The 13250-nt window shown below is 50.1% G+C and overlaps 1 protein-coding gene across 1 annotated transcript in view; it reads left to right on the top strand.

Annotated features, from left to right (window-relative positions):
• lipeb (lipase, hormone-sensitive b) overlaps nucleotides 1–13250 on the top strand; it is a 62462-nt gene that overhangs the window by 12383 nt on the left and 36829 nt on the right. Inside the window, exon 2 of the mRNA XM_078533473.1 lies at nucleotides 7683–8218. Within this exon, the coding sequence (XP_078389599.1) occupies nucleotides 7683–8218 (536 nt within the window). The remainder of the gene's footprint in view (nucleotides 1–7682; nucleotides 8219–13250) is intronic.

The raw sequence follows: 13250 nt of genomic DNA on the forward strand, positions 1-13250 counted from the left end.
TATATATTGTGAATAGCTGGGGCCCCAAGCACTGATCTCTGCGGTACCCCACTAGTCACCGCCGCCTGCCACTCCAAAAAAGACCCGTTTATTTCTGCTCTCTGTTTCCTATCTGCTAACCAGTTCTCAATCCATGCCAATATATTACCCCCAATCCCAAGTGCTTTAATTTTACACACTAACCTCTTGTGAGAGACTTTATGAAAAGCTTTCTGAAAATCCAAATACACCACATCCACTGGTTCTCCCTGATCTATTCTGCTAGTTATGTCCTCAAAAAACTCAAGTAGGTTTGTCCAACATGATTTCCCTTTCATAAATCCATGTTGGCTTTGCCTCATCCCATTGATCTTTGAATCTTTGGAATTCTGTACCCCAGAGAGCTGTGGATGTTCAGTCATCGAGTAAACAAAGGCTGCAATTGTTAACTCTTTAAGGGGATCGAGAAATATGGGCATAAAGCAGGAAGATCGGCCATGATCTTATTGAAGGGTAGAGCGGGCTCAAGGGTGCCGCAAGGCTTCTCTTGTGTTAAGTTTGCAGGTCGGTGATTCCCATTGAAAATAACAACTCGCGTTTATCTAACATCTTCCTGAGGTGGATTCATGCCCAAAGGTGCTTAGCAAATGCTTAATCAGACAAATGTGAGGTAATCTATTGGAATTTGCTCCACTGTCAACAGCACAAAAGCAGCAAATCTGAGGGAGGGGTCTGACATCAGCTGGCAAGTTGCTTCGGCTGCTGCTCCCTTTTAGCCTATCCCGCAGAACTGAGTCAGGGCATGAAGTCACCGGAAATAGCCACGAGCACAATAGCTGCTCGTGTTTTCGTTTACTGACTTGCTACTGATGCGACCTCCCTGCCCAGGTCCTCAGTCCAGTGTGGAGGTTCACTTCCTGAACAAAGCAACAATGACAGACAGGGAAAGAAAGGAAATACTCCCTGCTCCCTCCAGCCTCTCACACACCGCCGTGGTACCTTGTGCTTCACAATGCAGCCCTCAGCAGGTACAGAGGGCACACTTGTGTGATTGCTGGTGTAATGGGTAAACTTACATCTGTTGCTGAAGCCCTCACCTGTGCCTTTGTTACTGCCAAACTCAACTATTCCGTTCCTCTCCTGGCTCAGCTGACACTTAGTATCCTGCCTAAATTTGAGCTCATCCAACACCCTGCTGCCCATAACTTAACTCACACAAAGTCCTGTTTACTCATCACCTGTGTACTCACTGACCTTCATTGGCTCCTTGTCCGACAAAGTATTGATTTTTAAGTTTCTCGTCCTTGTTTTTAATTGGTCTCATGGCCTCAACACTCTCTATCTCTATAACCTCCTCCAGCTCCTACAGCCCTCCCTGTCTATGTAACTTCCTCCAGCTCCTACAGCCTTCCCTATCTCTGTAACCTCCTCCATCCCCTACAGCCCTCCCTATCTCTGTAGCCTCCTCCAGCCCCTATAACCCTCCCTATCTCTGTAACCTCCTCCAGCCCCTACAGCCCTCCCTATCTCTGTAACCTCTTCCAGCCCCTACAGCCCTCCCTATCTCTGTAACCTCCTCCAGCCCCTGCAACCCTCCCTATCTCTGAAACCTCTTCCAGCCCCAACAGCCCTCCCTATCTCTGTAACCTCCTCCAGCCCTTCTGAGACCTCTGGCCTCTTGAGCATCCCTGATTTCCATCGCTCCACCATTGGCAGCCGTGCCTTCAGCTGCCTGGGCCCTAAGCTCTGGAATTCCCTCCCTAAACCTCTCCACCTCTCTCTCCTCATTTCAGATGCTCCTCGAAGCCTATCCCTGTGACCAAGCTTTTAGTCACCTGTCCTTATATCTCTTTATGTGGCTCAGTGTCAAATTTAATTTGATAATTGGTCCTGCGAAGTTTCTTGGGGCATTTCTGTCTGTTGAAAGTGCCATCTAAATGCAAGGCATTGTTGCTGTTTGCATTATTCACTGAAGACTCTCAGAACTTCGTTAGGACACTTACCATTCTTTATAGCATGGCCAACCCAGTCAGTGTTTAGAGACACCATTTAATTCACAGTAAGTAGATTTAGGTGATCCTGAGTTTCCTAATTACTAATTCCTCAGCTATATTAGTGCAGCCAGAAATAAAGATAATTATTCCCCCATAGCCTTGTTTAGTGAATGCACTGGTCAAAAATAGTGAAGCTGCAAGTTGGCGAATTTCGGCATCGTGAGTCCTTAATAAATAAAGGGACGGGAGGAGGCCATTCAGCCCCTCCGGCCTGGTCCGCCATTCAGTTAGTTCATGGCTGGTCCATGCCTTAACTCCATCTGCCAACCATGGTTCTGTAACCCTTAATAAACCTTATCCAACAAAAATCCATCCATCTCAGTTTTGAAATTTCCAGTTGACCCCCAGCCTCAAATGCTTTTTTTGGGGGAGAGAGTTGTGTGAAGAAGTGCCTCCTGACCTTACCCCTAAACGGCCTGGCTCTCATGTTAAGAGTCTGTCATCTTGACCTGGAACTCCCATTGGAGGAAATAGTTTATTGCCATTTATCTTACCAACTCCTGAAGTGTCTCCAGTAGATCATGGTCTTTTCTAGGCAATGTAATCCACGAGAGTTCATTTCGCAAACAACAGAATTGAGAAGTAGAGAATTCATGTTAAACTTGTATCAAAGGTCAGAAGTGGGGATGTTCACTGATGATTGCACAATGTTCAGCACAATTTGTGACTGCTCAGATACTGAAGCAGTCTATGTCCAATTGCAGCAAGACCTGGACAATATACAGGCTTGAGCTGTCGAGTGGCGAATAACATTCATGCCACACAAGTGCCAGGCAATGACTATCTCCAACAAGAGAGAATCTAACCGTCGCCCCTTGACATTCAATGGCTTCACCGTTGCTGAATCGCCCACTATCAACATCCTGGGGGTTACCATTGACCAGAAACGGAACTGGACTAGGCATATAAATACTGTGGCTACAAGAGCAGGTCAGAGGCTGGGAATCCTGCGGTGAGTAACTCACCTCCTGACCCCCCCAAAGCCTGTCCACCATCTACAAGGCACAAGTCAGGAGTGTGATGGAATACTCCCCACTTGCCTGGTTAAGTGCAGCTCCAACAACACTCAAGAAACTTGACGCCACCCAGGATAAAGCAGCCGCTTGATTGACACCACATCCACAAACAGGATTTTCAAGGATGAAACTAGAACTGAGAGGAAACACATTTGGAAAACTGAACAGGCTGGCACCCTTACCTTGCGAAAAGAGAAGGCTGAGGGGTGATCGTAATAAGGTTTCTTTTTAAATTTTGAAGGGGCTCGATGGGCTAGATGTAGAGAAAGTGTTTCTGCTGGCAGGGGAGACCAGGACTAGGAGCTGTCAATATAAGAGAGTCACTAATAAATCCGGTCGGGAATTCAAGAGAAACTTCCTTACCCATCGGTGTAGACTCGATGGGCCGAAGGGCCTCTTCTGCACTGTGTGATTCCGTGATTCAGAGAGTGGTGAGAACGTGGAACTCGCTACAGCAGGGAGTGGTTGAGGGAAGTAGTATAGAGACATTTAGAGGGGAGCTAGATAAACACATGAGGGAGAAAGGAATAGAAGAATGTGCTGATGGAGCGGGGGGGCAGGCGATGAAGGAAAGTGGGACAAGACACTTGTGGAGCAAAAAGACCAGAATAGACCAGTTGGGCCAAATGGCCTGGCTCTGTCCTGTACACTCTATCGAATTCTTACATTGCAGAATTTGAAAGTATGAGAGGTGATAAGTTACCTATTTCCCAGTTATTAAAAAAGTTCTTTTAAGATCTGGATCTGCTTAAGAGATGAGCAGACCGCCATGTTAATGGTAAAACACGGCCAGTATATATCCAACGACAAGGGCTCGCTGTTGTCGGGCAAACAGATGAGGTTAGCAGTTTGTGATGCAACTGCTTCTCCTGTGGACACTCGGTAAAGCACTTTCCATTTCCTGTACAGATTCAGTAATATTCATTCTCGCTCCTGTCTACTTTATATATTTCATATAATGCTGTCTTTCTTTCTCTCTCTCTCTCTCTCTCTCACACATACACAAATACTCTGTGTACTTTATATAATGCTGTCTCTCTCTCTCTCTCACATAAGCATTCTGTTTATTTTATATGATGCTCTCTCTTTCACTGTGTACATTAAGTAATGCTGTGACTCTGTGTATATTACATAATGCTCTCTCTCTCACTCCCTGTGTGCATTAGGTAATGGGCTCTCTCTCTCTGTTGTGTATCATAGGCAATTCTCTCTCTTTGTCTCCCTCCCTCTCACTCTCTGTACATTAGGTAGTGGTATACTATCCAATCTCTATGTGCCTGAGGAAGTTACCTCTCTCTCTCTCTCTTCTCTGTCTCCCTCTCTCACTCTCTATACATTAGGTAATGATATACTATCCAATCTCTATGTGAATGAGGAAATTACCTCTCTCTCTCTCCCTCCCTCTCACTCTCTGTACTTTAGGTAATGATATACTATCCAATCTCTATGTGAATGAGGAAATTACCTCTCTCTCTCTCTCCCTCCCTCCCTCTCACTCTCTGTACTTTAGGTAATGATATACTATCCAATCTCTATGTGAATGAGGAAATGACCTCTCTTTCTCTCTCACTTCTCTGTGCATTACCTCGACCTGTCTTAAATCTTTTCTGTTGAAGCTGGTTGCCACAAATGCCTATTTAACAGTAACAGCCCTTAAGGTGTAATATTTTGGGTGTGAATTGTATTGCAAAGTCGTGAGAACAACACCACAGAAATGTTGTGAAACTCAGCCAAGTGTTGAGCGTGCCCATAGTCGGGCACCAGGGTGAGAACTGGTGTGTGCCCATGTAGACGACAGATGCAGCTGCCCCTCCCTCCATTGACCCTGGCTGTTGGGTGTGACACTGGCAGGAGCAGCACACTGACTGAGGAATGCTGCTTTCTTAGAGGCCCTTGCTCTGCTACTTGTCAAATAACCAGCACTCTTCTAACCCCCACCCAGCCTTTAACTGGCTGGACTGTGTCCAACTGCGGAGCGAAGGGGAGGAACAGTCATTCATGTCCTGATCTGTTTCTCACGTAACATCTTTGTGTGTTGCGTACGCTGCTGCCCTTTGCTCTAAATTAGCTCAGGTGGAAAGTGTTGAAATAAGCCAGCTGAGGACTGTTACCGTTGTGTCTTTCTGGTTTTATTTATGACGCCTGTTGTGTGACCTAATGTGAATTGTGCTGGGGGATCCAGGAAGACAGCGGTTTGTACTTGCAGATTATAGCATCAACAAAGGGCACTTTTTAAATTTGTCTTTGACGTGGAAGTCAGAGGCAAGGCCAATGCTCGTTGCCCATGACTGGTTGTCCTTGAGAAGGCAATAGTGAGCCGCTGCCTTGGCCTGTTGCAAGTGTAACATTTAGGTACAGCTGAGTGGCTTCCTGAGCCCTTACAGAGGGGCAGAGAAGAGACAACCACATTGCTGTGGGTCTGGAGTCCTACGTAGACCAGACTGGGTAACGGTGGCAAATTTCCTTCCCTCCAAAGGCAGCACTGAAACAGATGGGGTTTTACAACAATCTGGTAGTTTCTTGGACACTAAGTTTTTCATTCCTGATTTTTACTTAATTAACTGAATTCAAATTCTCCCAGCTGCCAATGTGCGACTTGACCTCCTGTCTCTCGCTCGATAATTCGGACCTCTGGATTACTCGGCCAGTAACCTAACCCGAAGCCCCTGTACCAGTGAGCTTCACAGGAACAATTATCGGACAGAATTTAGCACTGAGTCGCATAGGGATCTATTCAGGCGTTTGACCAGAAGCTTGGTCCAAGATGTAGATTTTAAGGAGCTTTTTAAAGGAGGAGAGAGAGAGAGAGAGAGAGATGGAGAAGTTTCGGGAGGGAATTCCAGAACTTGGGGCCTAGGCAGCTGAAGGCACGGCCGCCAATGGTGGAGGGATTAAAATCTAGGATGTGCAGGAAGGCAGAATTAGAGAGACCTTGGAAGAATTTGAGCTGGGAAGGGGTTGTGGGGGGGTGGGGGTTGTTGGCGAGACCATGATTTGAGTGTAACAATGAGAATTTTAAAATCGAGGCATTGCCAGACCAGGAGCCACGCCTTAGATTACCAGCTATCCAGCTCGGATTACCTTAGGAGATGCCCATCTTTCCAAAGTGTTCCACACGCCAGTGAGGTACTTTTTAAAGTGGAGTCTCCGTTGTAACCTAGGGGAACGCGGCAGCTGATTTGAGCACAGCAAGCTCCCACAAACAGCAAGATGGTTGTGATCAGATAATCTGTTTTAGTGATGTTGGTTGAGGGATAAATATTGGCCCCAGGACACCAGGGGGAAAACTCCCCTGCTCTTCTGATAGTGCCAAGAAGGCCTTGGTTTAATGTCTCAGCCGAAAGATAGTATTTCTGACAGTAGGGTGCTCCCTTAGTATGGTAATCCCTCAGCCCTGATCCCTCCCACCGTGTGTCCCTTCCCCTCCCACCGTGTGTCCCTTCCCCTCCCACCGTGTGTCCCTTCCCCTCCCACCGTGTGTCCCTTCCCCTCCCACCGTGTGTCCCTTCCCCTCCCACCGTGTGTCCCTTCCCCTCCCACCGTGTGTCCCTTCCCCTCCCACCGTGTGTCCCTTCCCCCCCCCACCCCGACCTTGCTTATTGGTACTGTTGGCCTGGATATTATTTTCAGTACTCTGGAGTGAGATATAACCTTCTAATTCAGAGGTAAAAGTGCTAGCCACTGAACCACAGCAGGCGCCATTGTTCTGTATCCCTACGTTAATGGTCAATGTGTAGCTTTCCACTTCAAGGCCAATGCATTCTTCTTGAGGCGCACTGTCAAAAACCCCAAATCCTGGGTCCACTTTGGGTGATGTGGAAGGCCCAGTCTGGGTCATGTAAACGGGAGGGGCCCAGTTTGGATGATGATGTCATGGCCGGGGGCCAAATTGGATGATGTCAGGGGGTGGGCCACCAACAGAAAGGAATACCAGGTCACTTGTCCTCACCCTTCAGCTAATGTCCTTCCTCCTTCCATCCATATTTTCTTACATTCACTTTCAGGTTGTGAGCAAGGCCAGCATTTGTTGCCCCTTCCCCCAACTGCCTTTGGGAAGGTGGTGGTGAGCCACCTTCTTGAACAACCGCAGTCCGTGTGGTGAAGTTGCTCCCGCGGTTCTTGTTCCAGGATTTTGACCCAACGACCATGAGGGAACGGTCGATATATTCTATCTTTTACAACAGTAACTACACTTCAAATGTACTTTAATGGCTGTAAAACTCTCTGGGTTGTCCTGAAGTCAAGGTTGGCACTGTCCAACTTCATATGTCCAAATCATGGGGGCCTGGGTGATGCCATTCCCATGAACCTTCTCTTGTCCTTCCAAATCTGACCCGCCCCACCCCACACCACCCAAAAAAGGCTGTTGAGGCTGGAAAGATGGATTGAAAATTATAGGACTGTTGGCTATTAAGGGAGATCAAACCATTATGGGTAAATGAAGTTAGGATGCAAAACAGCCATAAGCTGATTGTAGGGTGGAACGGGCTCGAGGGGCTGAATGGCCTCCTGTCGTCCCTGTGTTGACAGGCTGGAGCAGCGTCCTCCTGGTCCGATGCGATGGGGCAGGAGGGGCGTTTGAATGCTGGGGACGCTGCAGTTATAATCGCCATGCCCTTCTTTTCCTCTTCAGCCTCCGCTGTGTCCTCCTCATCCATGGACATGCGGACCATGTTCCTGCTGCTGCACTCTGTCACCGAAGACAACATCCGTTTCTTCCAGCAGAACCCCTCGGAGATGGGGCGGCGGTTCGTCACGGCCTTCACCCAGATCCAGGAGCACGGCCGTGGGCTACAGGCGGTCGTGCAGGGCTTCGCGGCGGTCTTCCCCATCTTCGACTTTGACGAGCGGACGCCAGCCAATGGCTACCGCAGCCTGATTAAGGTGGTGCGCTCCTGCATCCTGCACATCATCCACAAGTCCCGTTACATCTCCACCAACCGCCGCAGTATCTTCTTCCGGACCAACCACAACTGCATGGAGGTCGAGGCTTACTGCTCGGCCCTCTGCCAGCTCCGCGCCCTCGTCTACTTCGCCCAGAAGCTCCTGACCGCCAACAAGCATGGTGACCTGTTCTTCGGCGAGGAGAAGGGTCTCTCCGAGGACTTCCTGCACGAGTCCAACTCCATGCACAAGGGCTGCTTCTATGGGCGCTGCCTGGGCTTCCAGGTTAGTGCGGTCTACCCTCGTCTTAAACACACCTTAATGGCCTTTTCCCCACCCTATCTCCATAACCTCCTCCAGCCCCTATGACCCTCCCTACCTCTGCAACCCCCTCCAGCCCCTACAACCCTCCCTATCTCCGTAACCTCCTCCAGCCCCTATGACCCTCCCTATCTCTGTAACCTCCTCCAGCCCCTACAACTCTCCATATCTCTGTAACCTCCTCCAGCCCCTACAACCCTCCCTATCTCTGTAACCTCCTCCAGCCCCTACAACCCTCCCTATCTCTGTAACCTCCCCCAGCCCCTACAACCCTCCCTATCTCTGTAACCTCCTCCAGCCCCTACGACCCTCCCTACCTCTGCAACCCCCTCCAGCCCCTACAACCCTCCCTACCTCTGCAACCCCCTCCAGCCCCTACAACCCTCCCTATCTCTGTAACATCGTCCAGCCCCTACAACCCTCCCTATCTCTGCATCCCCCTCCAGCCCCTACAACCATCCCTATCTCTGTAACCCCCTCCAGCCCCTACAACCCTCCCTATCTCTGTAACCCCCTCCAGCCCCTACAACCCTCCCTATTCGTTACCTCCTCCAGCCCCTACAACCCTCCCTATCTCTGTAACATCTTCCAGCCCCTACAACCCTCCCTATCTCTGTAACCCCCTCCAGCCCCTACAACCCTCCCTATCTTTGTAACATCCTCCAGCCCCTACAACCCTCCCTATCTCTGTAACATCCTCCAGCCCCTACAACCCTCCCTATCTCTGTAGCCTCCTCCAGCCACTACAACCCTCCCTATCTCTGTAACCCCGTCCAGCCCCTACAACCCTCCCTATCTCTGTAACCTCCCCCAGCCCCTACAACCCTCCCTATCTCTGTAACCTCCTCCAGCCCCTACAACCCTCCCTATCTCTGTAACCTTCTCCAGCCCCTACAACCCTCCCTATCTCTGTAACCTCCTCTAGCCCCTACAGCCCTCCCTATCCCTCTAACCCCCTACAACCCTCCCTATCCCTGTAACCTCCTCCAGCCCCGACAACCCTCAGAGATCCCTGCATCGTAAGGCGCCTCACAGGAGTGTTATTTGAAAGGAATTGATGAGCAATCCTCAGTTTTGTCCGCTCCGCCATTGGTGGCCGTGCCTTCAGCTCCCTGGGACCCCAAGCTCTGGACTTCTGTCCACCTAAACCTCTCCACATCTCTCTCTCTCTCTCTCTCTTTCTACTTCTTTAAGACACTCTTTAAAACCTTCCCCTTTGACCAAGCTTTGGTCACAAGTACTAAAAGCTGCTTCCATGGCTCGGTGTCCAATTTTTGTTGGACAGTCACTCCCGTGAAGCACCTTGGGACATTTCAAATAGGTTCGTCACAAGGCTGCAGGAGATCACCAAGGTGGGGAGGGTCAAGGCCATGGAGTGGTGTCCATGGGATCTACCACTGCACGTGAACAGGGGTTGGTGGTGCCTCTGGCAGTAATGCACCCTCTGAGCACTGAAACCAGAGCGGCCTGGATTCTGAAATCCTGGAATTCTCTGACTTGGAGCTCCTGACTGGGGCAAGCGACTGCTGCAAGTTGGGGGGATTTTCACGCAGTCCTTCCAGCAAAACCGTTTGTTTCAACGTAAGGCCTGAAAATGTTGCCGGGCGCATCAATCACTGGCCAGGCCTCAGCTAGAGTATTATGGGCTCCACACTCCAGGAAAGATGCAAACGCCTTAACAAAAGGTCCAGAGGTGGACGTTACCAAGGATGAGGGACTTCAATGATGACAAGTGGCTGGAAAAATTCAAACTCTTCTCCTTGGAACAGAGAAAGTTAAGAAACGACTCAGTAGAGGTTTCCAGGATGATGAGCGCTTTTGATAGTATAGAGTCGGGGTGGGGGGAAACCTGTCCCCTCTGGGGTGTGCATTAATAAACAGAGTTAAAATCATTGGCTTAAAAAGAAATCCAGAGGTTTCACTCAGGAGGGTTGTTGGGATCTGGAACACTGGACCTAAAAAAGGTCGTGGAAGCTGATTCCTCAGATATAAAAGGGAGTTGGACATCTTGAGGATGTCAAATTTACAGGGCTATGGGGAAAAACAGTGGGTGTGGTACTCAACACGACAGCTCTTTCAAACAGCCAGCACAGGCAGATATGATGGGCTGAATAGTCTCCTCCTGTCCTGAGCAAATCTCTGAGATTTGCTCTCAGTCCAGAGCCAGGCATGGAGCTGACTGGACACTCTTCTATGTCGCAAGTAGGTCTCCTCGCCACAGTACCCGGTCTCTGGCAAGTGGATCATGGAGCCATAGAATAGTGCAGCACGGAAGGCCATTCGGCCCGTTGAATCCGTGCAGGTTCTTTCGGAGTGCAATCCCGGTTAGTCCAACTCCCCCCTCTCTTATCCCCCACGTCTCTACAGCATTTTCTCCTTCAAGCGTTTGCCCAATTTTCCTTTGAAGGCTTCAGTTGATTCTGCCTCCCCCCTTGCCCTGTCAGGTCAGTGCGTTCCTCATCCAAACCACTCGTTGCGTTCAAAAGTTTTTCCTCAAGTCGCCTCTGGTTCTTTTGCCAATGGCCATGAATTCTGTGCCCTCTAGTTTTCGACCCTCCAACCATCAGGGAAACAGGTTCTCCTCACTCTATGGTCATGATTTAGAACACCTCTGTCCAATTCCCCCCCCTCTTGGCCTCCTCTGTCTCTCAGGAGGACAGCCCCAGCCTATCCCTGTAACTCCCTGGAACCAGTATAGTAAATCTCTCCTGTACTCACTCCAAAGCCTTCATGTCCACCCTGATGGGGCGGTGCCCAGAATTGGACATCACACTTCATCTGGGGTCATGCAAGTGTTTTATTAGAGCTTTAGCGTAGCTTCCTGGCGTTTGTACTCTGTGCCTCTATTTGTAAAGCCCAGGATCCTGTCAGCTTTATTAACTGCTTTGTTAACCTGTCCTGCCACCCTCAACGATTTGTGCACTAAAACCCCCCAGATCTCTCTCTTCATGCACCCCCTTTAAATTTGTAGTGTTTCCTCATTCTTTGCACCAAAATGTTTCACCTGAGACTTCAAACAGAAACAATGGCCCCCCACCCCCACCCTCTCCACAAAGAACTTCTCCACAGATTCCCCTGCAGGGGAGTGGGACTTTGACCTCTGCCCGCTCCTCATCGATCCAAACCACAAGCGTCGGACAGCTTGGTGACACCCCGCCGCCCCCCCCTGTCGTTTAGTCTGAGTCCTGGTTCACTCTGCACTGTCACTGTCACAAGTCATGTGAAAGAGAGGGGACTCCCTGGTCTCGCGGTAAAGGCACAGAACCGTATTAAAGGATTGGAGAACATGAGGGGGCTTAAGAGCTCAGTGTCTGCACACAATGTATGTCGTGTGTTGCCATGACCTGACTGCTTGTGCAGCCTCAACTCTGCCTTTTTCTTCACTGCTAACAGTTTTCTCCCCCAACCCTTTGACCCTTGCTGGGGGAAAAGAGTTAGAGAGACCCTCACTTGTGAGGTGAGGACATGAGCCAGGGCAGGTGGTCTGATCAGAGAGGGCAGGATTGCCGGACCTCATTCTCTGCAAAGCCAACAAACAGCCAGACAACCCTCCCACCAATGCACCTACTGCCCCCACAGGTCTCTGCACAGGAGCTCTGCCATTTCCAGCACAGTGCTGGCTGTGTTTCTCACACACACACACATACTGCCCTCACAATCACTACCCTCTCTCACACACACAGAGAGAGAGACCCCATGTTTACACAGATACACTGCCTTCATATGTGAGTCCACTCCTTCCTTCTCAACATGTTGTGTCAGTCCAGATTGAGTAGCAGATCTGTTGTGGTTTCCCTTCCCTGTTTTACTTCCCCTCACTTCTCCTCCCACACACTTCATCCTCCCAGAGGGCAGATAAATGCAGTGGCCTCCCTGCAGTTCCCATAATAGACTTAGTTCTGTAACAGCTGCCATACTATCAGTATAAGCCCTTATGAAGTAAGCCATTGTTATTGTATTATGGGCAGGTGTCCAGCAGCTCCTGATCCTGTCTGTACTTAGTGCTGGTTGTCTGCAGTGCCATTGAATGCTAGGATCAGAGCTCACAGCCTCCACTCTCCACATAGGCTAGACCAAATCCCCACACCCTGTGCCAAAGTGAACTGTAACTATCACCCAGCTCTCCAATTCTACACAGTGTCTTTTCAAACTTGGTTTGGGTTTGGTCTGTCACTGTATAACACGGGTACAGTGCTGGTGGGGACGGGTCTGTCACTGTATAACACGGGTACAGTGCTGGTGGGGACGGGTCTGTCACTGTATAACACGGGTACAGTACTGGTGGGGACAGGTCTGTCACTGTATAACACTGGGGTACAGTACTGGTGGGGACAGGTCTGTCACTGTATAACACTGGGTACAGTACTGGTGGGGACAGGTCTGTCACTGTATAACACTGGGTACAGTACTGGTGGGGACAGGTCTGTCACTGTATAACACTGGGGTACAGTACTGGTGGGGACAGGTCTGTCACTCTATAACACTGGGATACAGTACTGGTGGGGACAGGTCTGTCACTGTATAACACTGGGGTACAGTACTGGTGGGGACAGGTCTGTCACTGTATAACACTGGGGTACAGTACTGGTGGGGACAGGTCTGTCACTGTATAACATTGAGGTATGGTGCTGGATTACAGTTAAGGTGGTGTGAGCTTGGGATTGATAAAGAGACTGCGCTGGATCCTGTGTGCCCGTGGGCTGGATCCTGTGTGCCCGTGGGCTGGATCCTGTGTGCCCGTGGGCTGGATCCTGTGTGCCCGTGGGCTGGATCCTGTGTGCCCGTGGGCTGGATCCTGTGTGCCCGTGGGCTGGATCCTGTGTGCCCGTGGGCTGGATCCTGTGTGCCCGTGGGCTGGATCCTGTGTGCCCGTGGGCTGGATCCTGTGTGCCCGTGGGCTGGATCCTGTGTGCCCGTGGGCTGGATCCTGTGTGCCCGTGGGCTGGATCCTGTGTGCCCGTGGGCTGGATCCTGTGTGCCCGTGGGCTGCAGAGGG

The sequence above is a fragment of the Cetorhinus maximus genome, chromosome 33 (genome assembly GCF_964194155.1).
Source record: "Cetorhinus maximus chromosome 33, sCetMax3.hap1.1, whole genome shotgun sequence".
NCBI classification, from domain to species: domain Eukaryota; kingdom Metazoa; phylum Chordata; class Chondrichthyes; order Lamniformes; family Cetorhinidae; genus Cetorhinus; species Cetorhinus maximus.